This window comes from Toxotes jaculatrix, chromosome 1 (genome assembly GCF_017976425.1).
Source record: "Toxotes jaculatrix isolate fToxJac2 chromosome 1, fToxJac2.pri, whole genome shotgun sequence".
Lineage (NCBI taxonomy): Eukaryota > Metazoa > Chordata > Actinopteri > Toxotidae > Toxotes > Toxotes jaculatrix.
In genome coordinates, this window is record NC_054394.1 from 24938462 (window position 1) to 24965561 (window position 27100).

A 27100-nucleotide genomic window follows, 5' to 3' on the forward strand; every position below is an offset into this window, starting at 1 on the left:
TACTAAAGCAATTAAACGACTTCACTTATTTCTAGATAAACTAAACTGAAATAGACAGAGTTGTCGGAGTTGTGGAGTGATTTTTTTTTTTTTTTTTTTTTTTTTTACTTAGCCGATTGCTGAGTGCACAGGAGAGCAAACAAAATGCTGAGTTGCACATTTTTTGCAGCGTTTGAGCAGAAAACCCTCCCATGTCGTGCGTCACGCTCAACCTGCGTCATGGTTGTAGATCTTCCACTGGCCGGTCAATAGCAACCGTTATTAAAACGGCCGGCAATTAGACACATAAACAAAGGGGAAGATATATTAGGCCACTTTTATGACCGCTTCGCTTTCACAAGCAGCGTATTGCTAATTAGAGGCAGGCTTACATCTCTCGTGCATGATTCTGCAGCTGTCATTAGGTTCAGTTTCCAGTGACCTATGTCCCAAAGTGAGGCTTCTAAAAAAACATGAAGGGGTTTAATTTCGCAGTTCTTGTATTAGACTTTAACAAAAGGAGATGCAGAAAATACTTTCTTTGGTTACAGAATTTATTCTTCTCCTAAATGATGATACTGCACCCATTATACTAGCAAAAGACATGTCCCTTAAGATCACATATTAAATATGAGGTAAACTCAGAGCTTGTGATCCACAGTACATTAACCCCTCATTTAATTCCTCACAGGGTGAAACAAAGAGCTGGGGTGTGGGACTCATTTACAGCCGGCTGTTTGGATGATAAGGCATATGATTTGGATGATGTGACACGTCACTGCTAATCCCCTGGTTTTTGAAAGCCTCATGTCTGAGATTAAAATGCACCCTGGTCTGTGACTGGACTCTTGTTCTCTCAGAGGAGTCATTTCACTTCAAACATTTGCTTGTCATGATGGCAAACAGTAAAGGGCTTTAGAGATTAACTCTGACTGCACTTCAGTACATTTCCCTTTGGTAGCAGAGTAATGATTTAACACTGTTCGCTGTCAGTTGTTCTTTTCCCCACACACTACGTAGGAGTGAAGTTAAGATTTAGTATCATTGCTGGCTGGCTGTGTGTCATTACTGGTTTGTGTGTGTGTGTATGTGTGCGTGTGTGTGTGTGTGTGTCTCCAGTTTATTACAGTTCAGCTTGCTCTTGGCTACTTTCTATAATAAAATATGATAATACCAAACTCTGTTGTGGGAGATAAGGCAGTACTCCTTTTTCTCAGCAGACTTGTCACAGAAGGAAAAGCAAACATGTTTACTAATAATTTTACCAATGGCTCCATTCTACTCAAGCAGCATGCACAATACCAGCACCCTGAAACCAAAGCAGCTAAATAGAGTTCAGTCATCATTAATTAGATTTTTTACACCTGTGCTTCTTACCGTGTAGAGGGTCCCTTGCACCCACACAGGTGTTTTCAATCACTCTGGCTGATTAGACCTCCAATCAGGCTGAAGTGGTGCAGGATGCTACAACACCAACAGGAAGAAGTCAGTTCAGCTTAGTGTGTATACGCCCACAGAGTCCCAAGAAGAGGTCTAATTGTGAGTGAAAACACTTGTGTGGGTGTGTAGAGGCTTTGAAAGATGTAAAGTCAAATTTGTAACAACACAATATCTTATGTAATGTTGGTGTTGTTAAAAGAAAGTTTCAGTGAAGACAGTAAACAGTACAAAATATGCACATTTGTCAAGCAGTAAGCACTATATTCACTATAATGAACAGTGTTTACAGACTTTGAGGGTGGATGAACAACAGGAACCCTTTAAGTTTATTATACAGTCTAATGAAACAAGAACAACATGGTCTTGAAAGATCACCGTTATCAAACATCGAGCACCAAAAGCTTTTTTCCCTCTGAATACACTATTCAGTTATGCACATGTTTTCATCAAGCGTTCATCATTTGTTTTCCATGTAGAGTACTTTTACCAGTAAAGAATTCTCCCATTGCGACACTTTATAATAATATGAAGACTTGCATCGTCTTCATCTTTAAATGTTGTTTGTACTCAAAAATGTGACATTTAAAAAAGGGTGGAATTAATTCTCCCCCATCACTGTGGCCTGTGCAGTGCAGGATGGGATGTTTGCCACCTTCTGTGGGATGACTGCACTTCCTGTGCTCTGCCTGCCTCAGCAGTTTAATAAGAGGAGCACTGCCAAGAGCTGGCCTTTTAGGTACCTCCAAGGAATGTCATGTAATCATCCAAACGGATCAGCGGAGAGGAGATTCGGAAGAAGTGCAGCAGTGCTGATTTTCGTCAGCTTTACATTGATTTTTTTTCCTTACTATTTTTACTACCAGTCCCTCACATTTCATTTTTCTTACTGTTTTTCTTTCCTGTCATGCACAAAAATACACTACTGACATCTTGTGCATAGAAGTAGTAATTACATTCACTCTTCTGTGAACTTGTTTCCTCTGGCAGCATCTTGACAAAATTCCAACATGTAAACAAAAAAACACTATTTATTCCATTAAAAAAAGTTTATCTGTCAGTTTCCACCCCTGAGAGAAAGGATATTCTCAGGGAACTCCTGACCTCTCTTGCACTTTTGGCTTATTCCCATAGTTTTCCCTTGTAAATGCTGCACCAGTTCACTCTTGTTTTACCCCAAGTTGTTGTAAACTGTAAGATAGCCTCTGTCCCAGTCGACTTGCCTGTAATACATTTTCTCATAAATGGTTTCTTTCAGTGATCTGTTGAAACATGGCACAGATTTTCAGTTGAGACGCTAAGACAAATGAATGTTTACTTATGCACAGACTATTATAAGTGTACCTCATTGTAAATTAAAAAACTTAGGATTATTTATATTGTTTTTAGCATTCAACAACAACAAAATCTTAGCCACATAAACACTGTCAAGGCTTCATATGGGAGATGTCCCTGCTGAATTTGAACAAATCTGTTTTTCTGCTTCGTTAAAATAAAGAATTTGTCAAATTTTCGTTGACGGCAGTTGATACCCAATCACAGTCACTAGCTTCATGCATTAGCTTTTTAGAAATGATGAAATAAGACCTACATGACAGATTACTTTGAGCAATGAAAATTAATGGAATACCAACTAACCCTGATGTGCAGCTAACTGACTTCAGCTGAACACCAACATAGGGAATATGCTTTTCTAAGTCATTTGACCTGAACAGTTAATAGTCACAATAACTGATTTTGTACAATTCTACACTCTGTATGTTGGTTAGATGGTCATTTAAATACATGGAGCCATGGTATTTTATGTAAACTACTGTTGTTGACAAATGTTTTTAGGCACAGACATGTTTACTAATAATTTTACCAATGGCTCCATTCTACTCAAGCAGCATGCACAATACCAGCACCCTGAAACCAAAGCAGCTAAATAGAGTTCAGTCATCATTAATTAGATTTTTTACACCTGTGCTTCTTACCGTGTAGAGGGTCCCTTGCACCCACACAGGTGTTTTCAATCACTCTGGCTGATTAGACCTCCAGTCAGGCTGAAGTGGTGCAGTGGTTCTGCTTCGTTAAAATAAAGAATTTGTCAAATTTTCTTAGACGGCAGTTGATACCCATTCACAGTCACTAGCTTCATGCATTAGCTTTTTAGAAATGATGAAATAAGACCTACATGACAGATTACTTTGAGCAATGAAAATGAATGGAATACCAACTAACCCTGACGTGCAGCTAACTGACTTCAGCTGAACACCAACATAGGGAATATGCTTTTCTAAGTCATTTGACCTGAACAGTTACATACAATAGTCACAATAACTGATTTTGTACAATTCTACACTCTGTATGTTGGTTAGATGGTCATTTAAATACATGGAGCCATGGTATTTTATGTAAACTACTGTTGTTGACAAATGTTTTTAGGCACAGACCTAATTTTTAACAACAAATTGTGTGTGGGCCCTGGGAAATTATTCCCAGGTCAAGCCTGTGCTATGTAGTGAGAATATACTGCCATCATGTGTTTACTGAATATACCACAGTTTGAAATGAAATTAGGCTTTTGGTTGGTTAGTTCTTAATAAAACTTTATAGATCATAGAGATGCACATATTTGGTGAAGTGGTGATTAGTGAATATTAGTAATCAGTCAATGTTTCACAGACAAACTTGAAAATGGAACATTACTTGGTAACCTTTTAATTACAGGCCACATAGCGATAACAAGAAACAACAAAATAAAAACTAATAACCATGTAAAATAAAAGTAAGGGTTAGCATTGGAATGGTTTGTAGATGCTGAATTAGTAAAGCAAACTGAATTCGCTTGGCTAATGTGCAGTGTATTTTGCAGGGGAAATAATAACAAAGAAGCGCGATAAAAAATAATTCCTGCCTCTGTAAGATCACATTAGTTCGTTGGAAGTATCTTTTAACATGTTTCTGGCCGCCATGGAAATCAGATTTAACCCTCTTACCATTTTTAAAATCAGAATCTTTTTAATTAGGGGGAATATTGCATATTGCATATTGTACTTTCTGCTTTCTGGTCCTCTACATTGACATGGAGTCTTCACATTATAGCATATGTAATTATAGATATAGTGATACGTATTAAAAATAGAAATATTACTTCCGCTGTGGAGTTTTAAAACAATTGCTCTTTTTACCAGAAATACATTACAAAATAAAGCAGTGTATTCTGTTCAGCCAGTCATTTATTTTTTTTAGTGTAGTTGGTTTAAATTGGGAAAAAACAAACACAAAAACATGAGAATCATTATCACTGGCTGTGTGTGTGTGTGAGTACAATGAGTGTATGTTTGAGTGGAGAAGTGGTGGGGCGCACTGTTGACACAGTATTTATTTGAGTTTTTCTGATGTTGAAAATGCCCTCTGACTCTCTTTTGGGAAGGTCTAAACAGAGGCTGTCTCCAGAGAATAAGGCAGAGATGGCAGCACATGAATTTTCTCTTTATATCAGACCCAGAGGCAAACTGTTTGTAGGACTTGAAAGACTGAAGGACTAACTTAAGGACTCATTTCAGAGGAGGGAAAGATATGTCATCTGTTTACAGGCTTTTTCAAACAGTATGCGTAGGATGTTTCATTTGTTCGGTGTTTCCAAAGAAACCCTCTGGTTTATTGGGACAAACAGCCCTTTGTGTGGACACGCTGATTCCTTCTCCTTATATTCTCTTCAGATTGCTATCCGTGGTCACCAGGTCTGTGTAAATAGGTCCCCTTTTAAGTGCTTTCTTTGTTCCATTTGAAGAGCAGTTTGGATAGAAAAAAAAAGCCATATCACAGTGAAATCCCTTTGATAAACCTTGACTTGAAGTTCCTTTCTAATTGGTTTCTCTGGTTTTTGTGACTGACAGCTGTCAGCTTGAGAGCATCATTCTCAGTGAAATATTTAGCTGTGTTAGGAGTTACTTCACCACCAGAGGTCTATGCATTCCTCTTACATGCAGTGGAGAACAAAGAGTAGTAGTAGTAAAGAGTAGTACAAAGAATCAGAAAAGGCGAATGAGGCTGAAAAATGTTCAGGAAAAAAGCAAAATCACCACTATCCTGTTATTCATTTGCATGCAAATTGGTTTTTATTACTTAATTGTGGGGTAAATGCCACTGCACATCTGTCACACTGCCAAATCCTTTGTTTAAAATTACCCTTTATGCAGTTTTACTAGCTATACTAGTTTTAAATTTTGCCACCTCCAGGCAGTCACAGTGAACGAGCCAGTAGTTCTCTGTGTTCCTCTACAGCATCTTGAAAGGTCACATGTCCTGCAGTGGGACGCAAACATGTGACCTCCCAGTGGCATTATCAACAATTCGGCCTCTCGTTCACCAGCTGACATTAAGTGATGATGCTGATGACTCCCTCCGCGTCCTTTGATCCCTTTGGATGGCATCTTTGGGAGAAGACATGTATTTTATGTTTGGTTTGTGAGTTGGGTGTGTGCTTTTGTAGGTCACTTTATTAGTCATGGGTATTACCAAGCCAGTGAAAACAGCTGTACCATGTTTTCTTTGGCTCTGGAGGAACTTGCTTGGGAGACTATTTTACAATCTTGGGGCATGAAAGTTGAAAGAAGTGGGTTCTGCAGGCAGTTTGGGCTCTTGGTGGTATTGTTGTAGTATCTAACATTTTAGGAGCTTGACCTACTCTGCTACAAAAGTTAGCACATCTCCAACCATGCTGCTACAGATTTTGCAAAGTATACATCTTTGCTATCTTGCCAAGAGTTAGATGAGAAGATAAATACCACCCTCATGTCTCTCCATTTAATATGAAGCTACAGGCAGGAGATCACAACTAACAAGATATAACATGTTAATTGGTTAGCTTTAGAGGTGTTTAGTAGGGAGATTTTTTTTACCTTGATACAGAGCCAGGCTAACTGTTTCACCATGTTTCCTGTCTTATTAATACTTATTAATTTATGTGTATGTGCTGTACCAAACTACTGTAGTGTTGAGTTTCCCTGCAGGCCCTTAGAGGTTAGATAAAGAGATTGTATCAGTCTGTAAAATCCCACTGCAGTCAAACTCAGAACAACATCAAAAGATATATGTGTGGTCTGTTCTTCTTGTTCTCTATTCAGAACTTATCCACATTATGAATTATGTGTTTGACACACGCTATCTCTCTCTAGTGTACAGACTGTCTGTTTCATGCAGCTGGAATCAGCTGGAGATTTTGTCCAACAGCAGGAGACAAATAGAAGAAAGGGCATCAGAAGAAAATGTGGTTAAAGAAATGAATGCCACCTTTCTCTTAATGTCCACTAAAATCCAAATAGACTGTAACTACATAACTAACCTAATATGTGCAGCAAGTACATGACTGTAAATAGGTGCTTAGTGGGTGGGTGGTCTGTCTGTTTTGTGTTCCTGCGAGGAGACAGAGACATAAAACTGGACTTCTTCTCCACTGGCTGCCAAATAATTCAGCTGGAGTCACACCAAGCCACCAGTAATATGTTTTCCTGGACCAGGGAGCAGAATAGAACAGAGGGCAACTAATGAACCAGAAATGACAAATCAGCAATTTTCCTGCTCATTTCATGTCTGTTGGCATATTTATGCCTGGCGTGCGTGTGGGTCAAATGGACAGGAAAGCGGTAGCTTAATGCATCATTTGTGGCTTATTTTCCAGATCTGATCCATCCATGCATTTTTTTTTTCATCATTTTGGCTATGCTTATGAAGAGGCAGCAATGTCTTTAGGTATTTTAGTTTTAGTAATTTTAAGGCATCATTCTGAAAGTAATTGGTCAGTACGCAGGCATATCATTGTTTTCCTTCACATGCTGACTAAGAAATGAGTTATGAGAGGAAATTATCATTCTGACTGCCAACAGGAAGGAACAAACCCATCTTTCCTACAACTTCTCCCAGCTCACATGGAGGTATTGTTGTCAGAAGAACTACAAAATAATGTTTACAAGAAATCTTTAATAAAAGACAAGTGTTACACCCTTGTAGAGAAGACTGACACAGACACATAATACGCACACACCATGTCATAGTTGGTCTTATGTACAAACACATTTTTCAAGAGAATCCCATACAAACACATGTGCACACACACACATACAAAGAGAGAGAGAGACAGATCACTACTACTGATTATCTTTCATATCCAAATATACCTAATGTATGTTTTTTGGCCATTGGTACAGTACACTTTTGCAGACAGAGGGGATGACTTGGAATGATAAAATGCATACAACGCGAAACAGGCTGTCCCAGTGTGCAGCAATGATCCACTGAGTGGAGAGACAGTCTAATAAAATTCCCTCATTGAACCACAGCAGCAGGATGTTACAACTAGCTCCATGGAAATGGATTTAGAAGAAACAGGAAGACAAGAGCAAAAAGAAGGTAGAGGATATGAGCAGTCAGGGGGTGAGCAAGAGAAAAGGAAATAGAAGGAGGCAGGAGAGACCAGCAAGAAAAGGAGCAAGAGGAGAAAGAGCTAGAGGTGAAAGAGGTCAGGTGTGGGAGGTTAAAGCGTTCCTTCGTCCAGCAGTTTGTTGATGCCATTGCAGATCTTCCTCAGAGAGAGTCTGTACTCCTCTCCGTCCCCGTACAGCTCGGCCAGGAACTCCCCGTGGGCAAAATGGTTGAAAACGTGATCGATGCGTGCATGTGAGCGTGCGGTCAGGTGCTGCTCCACCAGGGTGTGAAGTAGGTCCCTGCACTCCAGCAGGAGCTCTGACAGAATATTCCTGTCAAAGGTGTACTCCACCTCGTAGAACGACACTGCTGTCATGGCCGCCTGGTTCATCTTCTTCTTGAAGCGCTCCACTGTGTCCAGCTCATCGGGGCTGAACTGGTGGTTGCGGTATAAGATGCCAATCTTGAGGGCGATCTTGATGACGTCCTTAATGATCTTGTGGGCCTCCTTCTTGCTCTTGGTGAACTCCCGGCTCGCCTTGTAGAGCTCATCCAAGATCTCGCTGCTAGTGTCATCTGTCAGCATGTTCGCCACAACCATGGTGGCCATCTTACTGAGGATCTTCTTCTGGGCCTGCAGGGCCAGGGAGCGAGAGTTGAAGCTCTCATGTCCTGTGGGGAGAGAAAAGAGAAAGACAGAGAAAGGCAAAAAGTGCAAGGTTAGTCTTAAAGGTCAGAAATCTTGGCTGCAACATACTCACTTAAAGCAACGGTAGACCAAACAAAACAGTGGAATAATGATCTTATTGAGGTAGCAGCTTGTCATGCTCTGATTCTTTAAAGCAGTATCATTAGATTGTTTTAGCCACTTGGGGGCAGCACAACAAGCTGGAAAGACAACACGGGGATACCATCACCTTATAAAGGTGATATGGCAAATATGTTATCAAACAACTGCTTATGCACGCATGCAGCAGACATGGAACAACATTAGCATTTTATTTGCAGTTATGTCTGTGTCTGCATGATGAATGTAAGTCCAATATTCATTCTTCTTTTAGCTCTGTTTTGTGTACTCCAACTCCTGAGGGAAATGTTCTCTCGACACTCTTCAGCTTCTGAATGCAACACTATGTTCACCAGTTAGTCTTTATGTTTGTCTGTTGTATGGTGCTGTTGTTGTTGTTTTTTTCTTTTATTGCTGTGAATATCTACCTGCTTAGAAAATTACCCTATACCTGAATAGAATTTTGTCCATTTCTACAAGTGAAGCCAGGTGTTGAGGACATTGTACTGAGTTGGAAAATGAATGCAAAACACAAAATGAATCCTCTTTTCACAGCTGAAAGCAAATTTATGATTCTGGTACTTTTCAAAGGACATAAGGTAAATTAACTGATTAACAGACTTTAACAGATTAACATGTTGTGCAATTAAGAGATATTGACAGGATAAGGTCCTGTGTGGATGATCTACACTCCCCAAGGAGAAGCATGATATGTCAAAAAAATTGAGCACTTTTACATTAAATATCTGAGCATGTTACTATTTTGGTCTCTAAGAACTGCCCTTAAGTAACTGCCCATAAGTATGTTTACATGTAACAGCTGACGTCCATCTGGACAAAAAGGCTTTTGAAACTCTCTTGACCAGCTGTAATGATAATATAGGTCCTTCCTTTCACCAGTTTTCACTGACTACTTTGTCCTTGCATAAAGAAGTCTGTGTGCTAAAAAAATAAAAAAAAGTCTGGTCATAAGTATAGATTTCTCAGATGTTCAGAAGAAGACATAGGCTTTTTCTTTTTTTGTTACACAACTTTCTGTTGTGTAACAAGAAAATTGGTAGCAGTATTTAATGTCATCTCAGTAAATATGAAGGCACAGCTTTGATGCAAACTGCTCTTGGATGATTCATTTTTTTTTGGCATGAACAAAGGCCAAATCCAATCCATTCCAAACTTGGATATGCAGAAGTCGAACAAACTAAAAGTTTATTTGACAAAAAATTTAAAAAGACATTTTACTTTGAGGGGGTTTGTAGATAGAAAAGTAACTCAGCACAGAACACAGACGGAACAAGTGAAAGCTGAGGACTAGATGAAACGCGGTGCAGCCACATTCTACAGCAGGGCGGCGTCCTTCCTGGAGCTGGCAGCGGTGTGGCGGGCTGACTATGGGAGGAATGACTATCTGCTCTGGGTAACATCAAACAGCTGTACACAGATAAGAACCTCTTTGCACATTGTTCCTCTACAAGTCCAGATTGATCACAGTTTCGTGCCATGTCCCAGTGCAGTCGCAATCTATCATAGAGGAGAACATCAAAGGCTGCCTGTGTCCCTATACAGCAATGCCAACAGCCCAACATGTGTCTGTGTGAATGCGAGGAGTGGGAGGATGGAAGGGGGTTTTATTTAGGTGCCACCCAGCTACAAATTACACACAAGATAACTCATATTATGATTAAAGCCAAGGAAAAGGGCTTCACTTTTTCCTCCTGTTCACTGGGAACATTGTCAGCCTTTTTCTCCTCTACATATATGTCCAGAAAGAGAGAACGAGAGAGAGAGAGGGAGCGTGTACGGGGGCGTCATTGCCCAGAGGGCTCAGTACATAACAGCAGATGAGCCCAAATTGAAAGAGGAACACCTGCTTTGTTGTCATTATAATTTTATTAAAACAGACAGCTATGTGACCATGCAGAATTCACACCATTGTCACATCATCTGGGTGTGTGTGCTTCTGCGCGAGTGTTATTTCAACACACATACAAAAGAGTCTGAATGCTGCACAACAACAGGGAGAAACCCAATCTGTGGCATTTCATGTGAATGTACAGAAGTGACATTTCGTGTGTTGGTCTGATGCTAAATGGCATTTCATGTACATATAATTAGCCCACCATGACATTTAACAACTAATAAGGCAAATGTCTTCGTCTACAGTCATTTCCCAGTACAAAAGATCTAATGTTTCTTTTTTTTACTTCTCCTTTGTGCAGTTTCGTGAGTGCGATTATGAGACCTATTATATGTTAGACAAAAGTGGAGTGGGTGAGAATGGAGATGTCAAACCTGCAGAAAGAAATTACCAGGATTGTTTAACTTTGACAGTGTCAAAAAAAAACATTTACAGTGTTTATATGATTTAAATCAACACCTGCTGTATAAACACAGAGAGGGATGAGCAGAATGAATATCCTTGTGTATAATAACTTGACTTAAAACTTAATGAACAGGAGTAAGATTTTAGCTTTTCTAGACTGTGTTTGAGTGCAATACTTGCTCATCAAACACATCTGGAAACATGGCTGGCATATTCACAAGTAAAAAAGTTATGGTTAATGTATTAGCCAACAATTTCCAGTTCACACACAGCAGGCACAGAGCAACGTTACTGCTGTCCTTTTAGCTCTGTTTTGGTCTCTAACAACTCCTGAGGAAATGATCTGGCTCTTTAGCTGCTAAATGCTCTACTTTCTTCATCTGCTAGTAGTTAAGTTTGTCCATCTGCCTTTTGGTGCTGGTTGTAAACAGTAGGTTTATCAAAGCTGCAAATAAAAAGTGATGAGGAAGATGAGAGTGAACCCAACCTAAAACTTTTTTTATGTGAATAACAATGGTTAATCTAAGAAAGTAATAACAGTAAACAGTAAAAAAAAAAAAAAAAACAAAACATGTTCATATGTGGACAGTCTATTCTGTCAGTTATTTTTCCTTTATGAAAAAGTGTTTGTGGTGCAAAACTGTCCTCACTTATACTGTTACCACAACCAACAGCATCAAGAGTAGCCTTCAGTGACTGAGTAAATCATAGCTTTTCCACATTTAGCATCAGTCTGAGAGACATACTTGTCTCATCCCTGCAGGCTGCTGCTTAGACACTGCTCCTAAAGATAATAGATGTAAACTATATAGCGTGAAGTGATGAACAGACAACATGCATGTAGGTTTCACAACAGCAGTACGATAGGTCCCATGACATTTGAATAGCAACATCAGGATATATAAGTGTGGTTTTCATTAGGCAGATCTGTTCCTCTCATCAACAGGCTCTCTTTGTCACTGTCATTTCCTGTTTCTCTGAAGCAGCTCTTTGTTCCAGTGAGCCTCTGATATTCAGAAACCCAACTGGATAGATTTCTGAAACCCTGGCACACTGATAAAGGTGACAGCTTGCTCCATAAAGCCGGCCTTGTCAGACCAATGGGCATGCAGGCTATTTGGATTTGGACCCTACCAGTACGTGTGACCAGTCGCTTTCTAAATGAAGTTCTCTTCAGTACGATGAAATAACCAAGATCTGTGATTATCACTGCGAAGATGAGTTAAACTCACGACTGAAAAGAGTGCTGCATAAAAGGAACTGATTGGATCTTTTCTGTTTTTAGTGCAGAGCTAAAACTAGACTAATTATTCTTCTGCCACCCTCCACCACACAGCCTGGAGCCTTTTCTGAGGACCAGCAGGTGGCTATCGACTCACTTGCCTTGACCCCTGTCTCAAGTCTGTTTGCACATCCCAGAGTGGTGAAGAATGTAAGCAAAAAACATGAAGCATTGTGGGGGGAAAATACTGTGAAGAATGGACATGAGGCTGCCTGAGGTGTGAGTCAGAGTGGTTGGTGATTCAGAGTCTGGCTGGAGATTTTTGCACTTACAGTAAGTGAGGGTAGATGATTATAAGAGTGCACATGGAGACACTGAGAAGTCCAAGCTCTCTCACACACTCACATACAGCCTGTCACCCAGAGGCTGAGATGAGTGACATGCATGAGCCAGGGTGTCAGAATGAGTTAGAGAAGAGTCCAAGCTGTTAGGGGAGAGATGGCCAGAAAACTGTCTATCTTGTTATTTATCTCTCTCATTGCTCTCACACTTTTTCTCCTGCCTGCTCATTATCTTCTCTGTATCGTGTCATTTAGTGTAAAGTTTTCACAAAATAAAACGGATACGCTGAAAACAAACCAGGAGCGTAGCTCTCCACCAATGTAGGGCCAGTCGCAGAAGCCATCAGCCCATCAAAGTGGTTACATAAAAGTGTTTTGGGAGTTGGTGGAGTTTACTTTTAACATCAGGATTAGTAAGGTGCTTGCTGCTCTCTGGCCGTGGTTGTTGACTAGACAGTCTCTCTTTGTTCCGCCTGATGTTTTTAGAGCACTGAGTCAACAGTTTCTGCTGCGCTGCATCAGAACATACATCCAGTGTGGAACATGGAGACCTGCCAAGCCGGCCCCGCTAAAGGTGGTGCACTGCAAAAAGTGTCCATCTGCACTGATTTATCTTCCTGTCAGTTCTTATATCAAGAAAGTGACCATTTATAGCATATAGCTTTGCAAAAAAGAAAAGAAAAAAAAAAACAAAAAAAAACAAAACAAAACAAAACAAATGTTTGTCCGTTAATAAATAATCGCCCCTTTATGGATAGACTGACATTTTGGTAAACATGTTCATTTCCTTTCTGACAGAGAATTTGACAGAAATTAGAAAGCTGATGCAGACACAGTAAATGTAAGGCTACAGCCAGCTGTTGTTTAGCTTAGCTTAGCACAAGGAGTGGAGAAAGAGGGTTGAAGCTTACCTATTTCCATCAGAGCTGTAAAAATGCCATTGTGCTGTTTTATGGATAGTTATGTCAGACTATTTCTTGGCCATGACCTGTAACTTGCTGGAGTTTCTGCTGGTTGCCTGGCAACTGCTCAAGGCCAAGAAACAGTCCAGTTTTTTGTACTGCAACCGTTTTAGTGTTATTTAGGCTTAAAATTCTTACATAAATTAGGGCATGATTACGTTGAGTGACAGCCCATAGACAGGCACTGGCAGTTAGCTCTTTGCTAAAGCATCGGCTGGGCTAGGCGGCTACATCCAGAGGCCTCCGGCTACCTCCAGCAAGTCAGGGCTGCAGTGTCCGTGTTTGTTAGCCAATGTTCGGATAGGTTTTTGTGACAGTGTGGCTTGTTGTAGTGTGGACTGTACTAACCGACCGTCGAAGGAGTCTGTGTTGCAGTTTTTTCGTTAAGTAAATTTCTCGCTATTTTACCTGGATGTTTGCACTAATTAGCATGTATTAGCATATTTTGCCGCTAGCTTATGACTTAATTGCCGATTTATGGTCGCTGCTGATACAGATAGAGGACCGGAGCAGCTAATGTTAGGAACGCTGTTGCGGTATGTTCCGTGCTCTCAGAGTCTGTTTATAGCGGGAATACTAGGCTACAATTTTATTTCGTCTCATTTTTCTGTTTAAAAAGTCCGACATTGCATGGGCAGAGCAGCTCCGTCAGTAAGCGGCTGCTGTGTGTCGCGGTTACATGGGGTCGAGCTAGTCGGGTCGGACTCGGGGACTGTCGTGTGGTGGATGTAGCTGCGTGTAGCTGCCGCTTAGCTTGTCGGCCTCGCTGATTAGCCTTAGGCTCGCTTGGTTGCTCCGAGCTAAGTGGCCGGGTTCTCGGCCGTCTGACCGCTGCTGCTGACCCGTAGAGTAACCGCGTCTCCGCCAAATATGGAAAGTACACTCCCACTAAAATCAAAAATGGCGCAGCTCAAATGCCCATGGTTTGGTCACAAAACCGACTCCCCGAAAACAATGGGTGACGTCACGGGTGCTACGTCCAAGTTTCTGTGCACATAACTCCGCATTAAACAGCAAATTGTTGTTATTGAACTTTGTTTATCCTGCTTGTGTGTGTGTGTGTGTTTTTTTGTGCTGGTAAGTGGAGTTGTTACCTTTGGATGGAATCAGGCTAGCCATTTCCCCCTGTTTCCAGTCATTGTGCTAAGATAAGCTAATTGGCTGCTGACTGCATCCTTATACATTATAAATAGATGTGAAAGTGCAGATTTTCTTATCTAACTCGCGACCGGAAAGTTACAAGGTGCATTTGCCATAATAGATAAGTACTTTTGTATTAATAAAGGCTTACTGCACATAAACCCTAAGAGGCTAGGGTGCTGGAGAGACGTGTGGCAGGAACAGCACTGTGAAAATCAAATGTCAGGTTGTAATGTGCTGTACACCCGCATGAATATGCTTGGACATAACTAGTCAGCTGATGACTGAGCTGGTGATAGTGAAGCATTAAGTCAGCTTATACTGGCCCATCAGTAGTTTTGTTACTTATGTTAAGAGATAAAACTCAGCTCTAGATGAAATGACTTGCTTATCTGGACATTTTCTGCAGTGTGCTGGGCAGCTGGGCTGTGAGACGGGTCCTGAGGCTTGTGTTGGTCTTGTTCCAGAGTAACCAGAGGAATGAGCCATTAGCAGGACCAGCAGCTAACACTGGCGGGGGCTGACTGGCCTTTACCGAGTCAACGCTGGAGGCACTTGTGGGTTTATCAGCCGGAACGTTGCAGAACATGTATGTCTGACTGAAGCAACTGTGTGAATCTGTGTGTCTTTCAGTGGCTGTTTTTTGTGTGTTGGGCTTCATGTCTCTACAGCAAAAAAAAAAAAAAAAAAAAAACAACTTAAGGATAAATAGAATACAGTTGGTAATTCTCACAGCTAAGAAAACTACTTATTTACAGTGGTGATTAAATATATTGATAGTAATGACTGAACTGATCTGTATTTAGCTACTAAGTTATTAAAACTAAGATAAAAGCCAAACTAAATGAGATCCTTTAAAATGAAATTACTAAACAAAGTGAGTGATTTTAATCAGCAGAAATGTATCAGTGTCAGGCTGTGATAAGGAAATGGATGTGTAAATGGATGTGTATATATGTGTAGATAAAAAAACAATTACAAAAACACAGTAAGTAAAAGTATCTAGAGACAGAAAGTAATGAAAATAATAAACTAAAATAACCAGTGGCTTGAGAGCTGAGTCATTTACTTCTGCTTGATTTTTTTGCTTTGATTTGCCTTTCAGAGCCTCTGCAGGGCTCAAGATCCTGACCATATCAGGTATCTGAAACACACACACACACACACACACACACACTCACTCACGCACAAGGAAACACAATGCTTGATCAGTGCTTCCCTGTTTGGGGTTGCTAATAGCAACACGCTCATGTTTAGTATTGGACAAAACCAGGTCACTCTCTGCACAGGTGCATGTGATGTTTTTATTTTAGTATTTTGCCACATAGATGCAGATAAATATATTCACCACCACATGCTCAAATAACAAGGTTTTCATACACAGTCATTCAAGTAGGGGTGACTGTTAGCACTAATGAAAGTGTGACAGTCAAAAAGAGACAAGAAGAAGAATGGAAAGGAAAAAGAGAAACTGCTTAGCATTTCCACTCCTTCCTCTAAACATCATTACATTAAAAACACATCAAGCAGCCAAACAGTAAAGTTTGCTGACAGACAACCAAGTTCAAAGATGCAAAGAGGTAGGAGTGACAAACAAAAAAGCTGTTGAGCTGTGCAAAGCTTCCTGATTGTCACCATTAGTAAAATTCCCTGCTTTATTTCCATCTGCAACATTTTCCATTCATGGGCAGTATATGTATAACTGAATAGCCAATACATGCCTCTCTGAAATGAATGGTTGCTAAGTAATTCTTTGCACCCTATAAATGCTAAAACAGCAGTCATTTTCCAGACATTTTCCTTTTCTGATATTTTCTTTTATAAAGGGAACAGCTGAACACTGCTAATCCCGTTTTGCCTCATGTGTACTGTAAAGTTGAACTTCTCTAGTAGTTGCATACATTCATATTTCACAAGCAAGAGACAGACTTTAAAGTCTGCCAGCTTGTGTGGTCATGAAGTCCAGGAAAAGCCTTCAGCAATAAAATCTGTCATCCATCAGCACTGCCATTTCACAGTGTACAAACACAACGTCAACAATGAATCAATACCTAGAAAATGTCAGGGAAAATGCTCTTTGCACAGGAGAAGAAAACAAGGGTGACAGCTTGACTTCCACTTCTTTTGCCTTGTCCTTTTCGTTAGCTTTGGTTTCCAATAAGGAGTCGCTGCAAACTCTCTCTGGCTGCATTTACAAGGCTTGAGGCGAACAATGGAGTGGGTCATTCAGCAATAGTAAAGGGGTTTTAAATAGCCTGCTTGGTTAGTGTTAAGCAAGCCTGAGAGGCCAGTGGACTGGAGTGGGGAGCAGAGGATGGTGTGCTGTGCCAGCTGGTACCAGAACTCGACTAGCAGAGCTGGAGGAGAGACGTGTTTATTTTCCAGCGTCACTCTCTAGGCTGCAGACTTCTGACTTGCAAATTTACTCTGTTTTTTTAGTTCACATCTGCGATTTCACTTCCACACACACACACAAGTAGTAAACAGAGTAAATAGAGTGCCTGAAGATACATCACGATGCAGGCCTCCATCCACAAGGAGGGAGCTGCAGAAGTATCCAGGCGGTGGAATAAATTGAGGCTTTTTTGTCATTTCGTGCCTCTCCTCCACTCACTCTGGACCTGCAAAGGCTCTGTACTGGCGTATTTTTGACTCCCACGGCTCAAATCAGAAGATGACTCAAACATACCACCCCTGCACACTCTCTGTCTGATGTAATGCATGCGTGTGTTTGTATCCAGATGGAGGTAACTGGGGATGATAAAGATTGAGAAAGATATGTTTTCTACCGAGAGACAGAGAGTGAGACACAGTACAGTGTAGTGCACTGATGTGCATTATTCATGACATGTAAAATCTGTCTCTGAGCCAGTTTCCAAAGGGCACTTTGCTGCTGAAAGAGGTCATTCACCGTGCCATTAACAGCTGCTCAGAATGTAGAGGGGCATTCAGACCTTTGGGGTTAATAAATAACTCCTTTTTAATACCTTAATGACTTTCATTTGTGTGAAGTTTGGCTACAGAGTTTAAAGTTCATTCCCTTTTGTAGATGTGGACCATTTAGTGTCTGTGGCTGGAACTGGAATGTACAGGTAACAGCTAACTCGTGCTTTACTGGAAGAAAGTGCAATACCAGGAAATACACAGATCACAGCTGCTAACTTAAAAACAAACTGGTGGCAGTTATGTAATAAACAAATTCATTGTTTGTTTGTATTTATGGCTATATATATATCTCAGGAGTGTTTGGAGGACAAAACTCAACTCAAACTTGTTTTGAGCATGCCAAAGAGGTAGTCTGTTAGGTGTGGCCGTTAACAAAGATTTTGATGGTGTAGTACGAAATACAAAGTCAGGTCAGATGGGATCACTGTGGTCATAATAAAATGCAACCGTTTTAGTTTTGTGATCTACAAAACCTCAAATAAACACTTCTCTAACATTTTCTTGGCTGGTGGACTTAAGAGTAAGTCAAAAGAAAGATGGATTTAATTGAATGGAACAGTCAAAACTAAAGCATAACAAGCAGTCTAAATGAAGATGGATTATGGTTACTGGGCCTCTACTCTTTAGGTGTAATACTTTCTGTATTTCTTCTGTCTATTGGTCAGAATACGTGCGCAGCGATGAGCAGGAAAAACATGGTTTGACCCAGCATTTATTGCAAATGCATAATGGATGAAAATCAGACAAACCTGTTAGGAGTGTTTCACAGTAACAGCAAACCGATTTATGTTAATGTAGCTGTAATGAAGAGGTCTGATATACTGTGTTTGAAACTACTAAGTGTGTTTATCCGAGGACTGGTCTAAGTGTCTCTATTGTGACTAACAGTCCGGGGAAAAGCACTTAGGAGCCTCTCTGAGTCAGGAGGGACACAAGAACAGATTGCCTTTGGCTGTTGCACAGCCTTATTTAATGCTCCGTCCCTCATCTCTCTCTTTGTCTCTCTCTGTCTCTTAGTTTTAATGGCCGTGTCCCTGTAGAGCTGAACCGAAGAGATGAGGCGAAATGAGGCAGTGGCAGGAGATGTCTGATTGATTAATGTGCCGCTGGCTTGATCGCCTGTCACAAGGAACAGTAGTGGGAAGGGGGTGGGGGGGTGTTGGTTGGGGTGTACCAGCAATTTGAACTCCACCTTTAGCTCTACCCTAGGCTTTCATCACAGTCACTCCTCTTTATGAAGACAACAGAAGCATCTGGTCATCAGAGGATGAGAAGTGGTATACAGGACATCCTGTTAAGACACAGCATGGACCTCAGGGCCCTGTGAGATCCCTGCCCTTTGACCGTTCCTCTGTTGTAAAGCTAATGTCTCCACCAGCTGTAGTTTACTGAGGTCTGTCATTGTTTAGCTAAAGAGCCAGGCCATAGTTAGCTGGTTATCTGGGCATGGGAACTGGCTGGAGGCTGTTTCTCCTCTTTGCTTCTGTCCTCTGAGAGCGTCTCTGGAAAAGTATTCTACCTCCATCACCAGCTAACAAATTCCTGTTAGGTGGGTGTTGGTTGGAGGCAAATACTGAACATTTTCATATAAATAAAAGATATTTATATATACATATTTTCCATGGCCAAAACTTTGGCCAGGTTTTGGATTTATGGCTATGAATAGCCAGAGTCAGGTGGGTCTCTGAAACAGAGCTGGCACACAGGAACAGCAGTTTTTTTGGAATATAGTGAAACGGTGCAGATAATCATTGTGAGCTTAAACAAAAGCAAAAAACGACAGTCAGTCTTCCCTGATGAAAAATATATGAAAATGTGAGACAGCACAGGAAATGGTGTTTGATTGATGTGTGATCACTTTTAAGTGCAACTGTGCAAGATTTTACGAAAAGATGTGGCCACTAACCATCTGAAGGAATTATTTGATTCATAATACAGTGGTGCTCTATTTATAGAAAGTTGGTGCAAATGTGTGGGTGTGTGTTTGTGTGTGAAATGTAATGACAGACTGTGAGACTGAGACCTAATAAAAAACACTCGAGGACAAAATATTGGGGCTTTCCTTACTTTATCTGGCCTGGAACCCAGACAGAAAGTTCCCTTAACTCTTTCCATCTGAAATAAAGAAACTCAGCTATTTATAGAGAAAGAAAGAGAGAGGGAGAGAGAGAGAGAGAGAGGAGCATAGGGGATGGGAAGAGCTGGCAATATGTACATTTTCATTTCACACCATTCAGTCAAGATTAATAGAAGGGAACTGGAAAAAGAAGAAAAAGTGGATATGTTTGCCTGAATAACACTATGCATTAGCACAGACAAAAAACATTCGATCGCAGCTATTCTAAACGTCTGCAGATATGTCAAATCATTTATGAGGAGCATGGAGGAGTGATGGAAAGAAGGATGGAGGAGGTGGGAGTGTTAAAGAACGAGAGGTGAAATCATATGGCCATATTTTGATTGTCTTGCTCCTGTCAATGTCCCTTTATGTCAGACACAGACCCACAGAACATCAAAAACATCTTCTCACCCTCTTTCGCTTTTCATCTGCAGCTGTATTAAGAACTGGCCATGGCGTGTGTGTCTTTGTCTTACATTCGTGGAGCTCTCATCTCTTTTTGACTATCTCTTCCTCTCTGTCCATTTCTCAGCAGATCTACAACACTGAGCTAAGCGTGAGTGGCAAGGAAGTAAAGTGTTTTCCGGCCCTGGGTGAGTTGCTCCTCTCATAGACCTCGGCCAAGTCTCAGCATGCCGTGGCATCGTTTACAAAGAGGCACACACGTGCACGCAAAGGCACACACACACACACACACACAAATACTTGCATGCACAACCACCCCGGCTTTGCCAGCTTTTCCCATAACTCTGGCCTCCTGGTTTGTTTACTAGTTCACCCACTCTGACCGAGTTTACGTAAAGCTGAGGCACTGGGAAGCTTCGAATCACTTACAGCGAAGCTCAGTCTGCCACTGACCTTATATAGAGCTGAATTCCCTCCCCCAGTCCCAGCCAACCTCTCTACCTCTGGCATCCACATCTCAGTGGGTTTCTATCATGAGGGCTCTCTCTCCGTAGTGCCACATGGATATTTACTGCTCTGGACCGTAAAATTTGAACTCTACCTCTTTGACAAAGCAACCCTGTCATGTATACATAACAAATTTACATCAGCAAATACGTTTTGAAGTAAATGTAATTGCAGCTGGATTATGTTAATGGTAACTACAGTTCCCATGATGCTTTGGCAGCATGCCATTGGCTGATGGGATGCTCAAGGGATCACGGTGACATTTGTAATCATGCAAATTACAGAGAACACAGCCCACATTATTTTATCCATCACTGTGTCATACAACTCAATGAATCAGTCAAAAATAAAAACATGTCAACATTAAAAAATAAAACACTTTTAACGTGGTTTACTTAATTGTGTATTTAGTGGCCTTTAGGAAACACTAGTATGAGACCATAAGTGCATGTGTCATGGTAGAACTCAGCTATATTAGAATATGGATGACTAACCTCATGTTTAACATTTTCAAAAAGGCTAAAGATAGAAATGCTGAATGAGCACTGAGTTATGAGAGTTAGTGGAACAGCCGGGCGTGACTTCAAGAATTTGGCGATAGAAGATTTTGCATTTGACAAATACAGCTCCAGTGAGCGAGGCAAACATAGCATCCCATCCGTACATGTTGTTGTTTTGCTCTCAGATGACAGGTGTTTAAATTCTAATAGCCAGCACAGTAGTAGATGTTGCAGCTTTTCAAGAAGACAACTGAAATAAACCCTCAATGAGAAAAGTAGCACAGTTATAAACATTAACATTAGCTGAGCAAAGGTTAGCCAGGAAAGGGGGGGGTGGCTGTTTCAGCTGTATGTGCTGCCTCAATTAAAAGGTTGCTCTTGCTTTGACTGTCGTGATAAAATTGGGTGTACTTTGAGATTTGGCCTTGAAGGGCCTCACTGTGCATGACACACTTTAGTGTTAAGCCAAAGTGCTGCTGCTCCCTTGGCTGCCAACCCACCACTAACTAATGACCAGGAAATAACTGTGGTTCACACACACTCACATAAACACACACACATTTGTAGCTGTTTCTGACTTTTAGTGACTACATTCCTTCTTTCAGCTTAACCCTCTCTACTACCGGCCAAAAGCTAATCTTCTATGAGTTAATTCAAATCCCAGAGTTAAAGGATAAGAGAGTGTGGAATTTTAGTTTCTCTCTGTCGCTATTATTCACCATGAAACGTATAAAGCCACAAATATAGGTGCCGTATTTTCTACTTCTGTTCGTTGTGCTGTCTTCTACCTCCCAGAAACAAAGAGGTATACTAAAAGCAGCTTACAGTGACATACTGCGACACTAACTGTTGTGATATATTGTGCTGAACATGGGTATTCTACTTTCTCCTAGCGCAGCCTTACAGAGCTATAATCAGCACAGTTATTTGAGTTGTGCCAGAATTAAGTGTGAAAAGCTCTGTGAGTAATTGCCTCCCACTCTTACTCATTTTCTGTTGCCTTTTCGCTGCAGTCATAAGTTATAAGTGGGAGAGAAACAGTCTCCATTTAACTTGAAATAACCTCCATGCGAAAGTCATGTTAGGAGACGGTAGGTAAGACAAACCCAGACTGCAGTGGTTTCCACAAACACATCAGACACTAATGGTGAAAACACTTGTGTGAACCATAAAGTCTGAACTGAAACCAGAAACCAGACCTAAATAAAGAAACATCTTTCTTCAAAAATGTCTCGCAGTGATTGTTATTTTAAGTCAACACAAGTGAAGAAATAAAACAATACATATACAAGTGCCTGCATCACAGTTGTACAGCATTCATAGTTTGAGATACCTGAATAGGCTAAATGCTCCACTGACGCCAGCCCAGCCTTCCCTTAATACACACTGCCCTCCCTCAAACAGCTTGCGTCTCACACCAGACGCCACTAGTGACTATTTGCTCTGCTTCGCCTGGCCCTCCAGTGAAACCACAGCCTTCTCCTCCTCCTGAGTGTGTGTCTATGAGGCCTTGTCAAAATGCCTCTGTGGTCTAATGCCATGTTTCAGTAATGGCTCAGTTGTGGGGAAACAATTCTGCCTCCAAATGTCCCACAAACACTATGAAATGCCACAGTATTATCATGTCAGCACATGCATGTGCATACACAGGAAAATGCACTCACATGCCGGTCAGAGACCTGGACCTGGAGTTTTAGGATTTGTCTTTCACTGCAGCGAGAGGAAAAACCACTTTCTCCTGAGTCGTCTTTTCCACTTACGGCTTCACTTCTGTTTTCTTTTTTTTCTCAGTTCATGTTGCAATTTTCCAGAACCAGCTCCTGGTGTCTCGTGTGTGTGAGTGTGCATGTGTGTGTGTGTTTAGCGGGCTGGGGTGCAATGAGCACTCTCCATCTGTGGGCCAGATTAAAGGCGGAGGAAAAAAAAAACTCAGGGACGCATGTGTTGGGAGAGCACAAGACCAAGGGAATGAGCAAGAAGAGTGTGTGCATTTCCTCAGTCTGTGTGCGTCTGTTGGTGTATGGGAGTGTTACAGTGTATGCAGTGCTGGCCCACTCTGCCTGTCTCTCATGTGTAAAGCATGTGGCCATTCTGCCAACATGGCAATCATGAGGCAGAAGCTCTCCTCTGATTGCCGGGTGCTCCTTGCCTGCTCTAATGCAGAAGGGATGTTTTTTTTTTCTGAGATCTTTGAAGTGTTTGTGGAAGTGTGGATTAGTGGCAATTAACAAGGGCAACAGAGCTGTAGAGTTTGTTAGCATGTGAATGTGTCGGTACTTCACTACGAGAACATCACCTGGCTGAAGATTAAACTTCAGTTGTGTCATCAAACAACATCTGCAGTTTTTTTTGTTTGTAATAGAACCACAGCAACAGCCCTCATGCCCTCATGAATCTCACAGCTGTTATTGCAACAGCTAAACAGCTTCTCTTTTCAACAAGTCTGCTTTCCATGGAGAATCTGAAGTAAACACGAAAGGTTGGAAATAGCTCTGCAGATGGCAGATTTGGTTATGGTGTTATAGAGAGTCGCATCACCACGATGAATCAGCCAAAAGAAGACCGTGGGCTGATTATTCACTGTCCTCCAACATAATGTAAAACTAATACAGCAACTAAATAAACAAACAACTCATACGAAAATTCAGGAGAATCTGGAAATCAAACTTCCACAGAAGTGTCAGTGTTCAGTGAAATGCAAATGTCTAATTTCTGTTGCGCATCCATTGTGCAATGTGCACTCCAACAGTGCTCCGGCAGAACAGGTGTATTTACAGTCAGCCTCACTTTGACTCATAAATTAGGTGTGGTCATCTCCACTCCACCACAGGAAGGAAGGACAGCACTGCTGGATGAATCAGTTCTTGGGTATTGGTATGGTCAGCGGCGTGCTCATTGCATGACTGGATGATTATGGGAAAAAATGTGAGCCTTTGTGTGTGTGTGTGTGTGTGTGTATTTTTGTGCAAGGTCTGAACTGTATTTCTTTCAGAGTAGTTACTGTACAGCAGAGCTCAGTGTATTGTGGCTGGTCTTTGTGCTTTAACACAACAAAAGATACAGAGAGCAGTGGAGCAGACAGGAAAAAATGAAAAGGTGAATTTCTGTCTCACAACATAGTCCAAATCCTGATTCTGACCACCCGTCCTAAAAATATGAGCTATAATACACAAGTCTCTCCTGAAACAGTTGTCTTGAGTGTTTTGTGTGAATTGAATGCTGAATCATTAGCTACTAGAAAGAGATTTCATTGCAGCAAAGATCAGTAATCCTAATACAAGACCTTTTCTGTCAACTGAACATACTGTAGAACAACATACATTCACCTGTGAGTGATCCATCAGGGAGAGGCAATAATAAAAACATTTCCACCCCCAGAACCTGTTTAACATACTGCATTTTTTTTAATCCAAGCAGACTTGGTGTTATAGCTTTATCTGAAACCTAATGCAGGTCAGCTAGCTACGATATTCTCATGATTTGAACCACTCTAACGCCCGCCGTAAGGCATTGTGAGAAATGTGCAAATGAAGAAAAGCACAAGATAGGTCGAGGGATTGTTGATGCAACTGCAAGGGATATCCAGGGATGTACCAAACATGACTAATTACTGGAAAAAAAAAAAAAAAACTATCTGAGGGTGAGCGTAGAACTCTAAGATGTCTGGCTCACTTTCAAACAACAACCACTAATAGCTCAAGGGCAGAGTTGTAGATCAATCACACATCCCTCATCAACGCATCCAGGGATAAGGGTCATGTTTGTGTACAGCAGGACTTTCAAAATACGCTTGTTTTCAAAATACGTTTGCTCAGGTTTCGTTGGGACAATTGACCTTATAAAGCGAGGCATTCCAGTTTTTTTTTTCACTGACACCAGACTGAAGAGTAGAAACTGCAGCACAGCCACAAAGCACCATGCATTTTGAGTATGAGTCAGGCTCTTGCTCTCTCTCGACTGGGAAAAATGTCATTCTGCTTCTGCTCTCACGTCACCCTTCCTTTTCAACATGTGTAACATTGCTGTCTTTACGCCAGAAAGACGAGTCTACAAGAGTTAATTCCTCTTACATTACAAAGACTTGGCCACTTTACATTGGAGGAAGCTTTAGCAGATCACAGCATCTGTAGAAAAATGTTTCCGTGATTTACGTCTGGCCCAGTCTCTAGAAAACAGTGTACATCACTTCACATGAAAGTGAAATGGATAAAGCGTCTGTCTCTACAGATTGTCTTGGCCATGGTACACCAACTTTGGCTTCACATGCAATGTTTTAACCTCGAACTGTCTGCCTGAAATCAGCAGATGATACATATGTGCCATCACCTACCAAGGATGTGTCTACATCTCATATTACCATTCCTCGCCCTTTGCAAACGGACCAAAAGACAGACAGACAATGGGCCAGATGGACAGACAGATGGTCTGAGTTCAACAGAGCATCATTAATATATAACGCTCTACGCTGTCAAATAAACAGACAAACAGCCACATCATCATCAACTTTATTGAACAATCTTTACCTGAGGCAACAGCATACCCTGATAAGTGCATCAGTCTGAATATTTACAGGGGTTACGTGAAAAAGCAAAGATGAGTAAAGTTTCAGTTTTAGATGACTTACAGTGCAGGTATTAGACTGTTCCAGTATGCTGTGCTGTGTTATGAAAACCTCCTGGAGACACAGTTGACTCATGATCTTTGAACTCAGACTTATCTCCAGAAGGCCGTTTCATCTCCTGGCTCGAATTTTCCACAGGATCACAGTTCAATAAATTGCCCACACACTCGGAATGCAGGGAAACATCCAGTGAGAGACACTAAACCTTAAGGAGTGTTTGTGTGTGTATGTGTATCTGCCTGTTTAACGTGTGAGTCCAACTGTTAACGCTCATCATTGCAATAAATCTTTGCCTTGCGCTCTGACGCCGTAAAACATCTTTAGCAGGATTTTTTTTTTATGAAGCAACCACGCACACGACTTCCAGTCAACTGCGAATATAAACATTTTCATGCTCCCTGAGTGCTCCGCAGAGAAGAAAACGATTTTAGCGTTCAGGGAGGCTGTGCTCTCTCTGTAGCTGGATGTGTTGATGAACAAACTGGCTGCACGTGTTGGAGCTTGCCTGTTCCTGGTGGTGACTGAGCCGGCTTTCATTCGCACACTCAACGAGGCTCTGCCAGTCACCAGCATCAGAGACAGTGTACATGCATCAGAGCTCGCAGCAGCAGCAGCAGCTTGCCTTTGACACATCTCAGCAATGAGCTACAGATACTTGACAAAGTGTGATTCAAGCAAACTGCAGATCAGCACAAGGAGTCTGCATTGTGAGGAAAATGGTAGAGCTGATGAAGGTACAGCCCAGTACCTGGTGAAAATGCTGAAAACGTGTGGGAAAACAGGAAGAAAACTCGCTGACTCTCTGGATAACTAATACACTTCAGTGTAGAATGTATTTGCTTACAGTGTAACGATGTGTTAGAAACTAACATTGTAGTTGCAGTAATGGTGTTGAGGCTCAGTTAGGCTTACCTGGGGAGAGGTCTCCATCACTTTGCTCTCCGGAGTCTGAATCCATCTTCCCCTGCAGGACACTCGGACGCTGCAGAAGGTCTCAGATTCCTCTTTCTTCTTGCTCCCTTTTCTTCCCAGGGAGTCTTCTGATTGCTTCACCCACAGAAAAAAATAAAAATACAATTTTTTTTGTATTTTTTTTTTTTTTCCTGGTGAGCTAAACTTCCCCTTCCAGCCTAGATCACTGCAGCTGTGAGAGGAATGCCACTGGGCTGATTTGATGAGCTGTCCTCCTCCTTTTTTTGGTCTCGTTTCCCTTTGCTCTCCTCTCTTCTCCTGACTCTCTCAGTTTCCCTCTCCCTCTCATCTACTTTCCCCGTTTCTGATGCTCCCTCCCCTTGCTCACTCTCGGTCCGTCCCCCTCTCTGTTTCTCCCTCCCTTGTCCCTGCCACTCAGTCCCTCCTCCTCCTCCTCCTCCTCTCATTTGGTGCTGTCACACTCAGCCTCT

General features: G+C 41.4%; 1 protein-coding gene across 1 annotated transcript; it reads right to left on the reverse strand.

The window, feature by feature from the left end:
* Nucleotides 1–7366: 7366 nt before the first annotated feature.
* On the reverse strand, nucleotides 7367–26946 carry tnfaip8l3 (tumor necrosis factor, alpha-induced protein 8-like 3). The gene is made up of 2 exons (XM_041029836.1): nucleotides 26610–26946; nucleotides 7367–8499 (listed from the first exon to the last, which is right to left on the reverse strand). The coding sequence occupies exons 1-2, from the start codon at nucleotides 26653–26655 to the stop codon at nucleotides 7937–7939; spliced, it is 609 nt and encodes a 202-aa protein (XP_040885770.1). The 5' UTR covers nucleotides 26656–26946; the 3' UTR covers nucleotides 7367–7936.
* Between the last annotated feature and the right edge of the window lie 154 nt (nucleotides 26947–27100).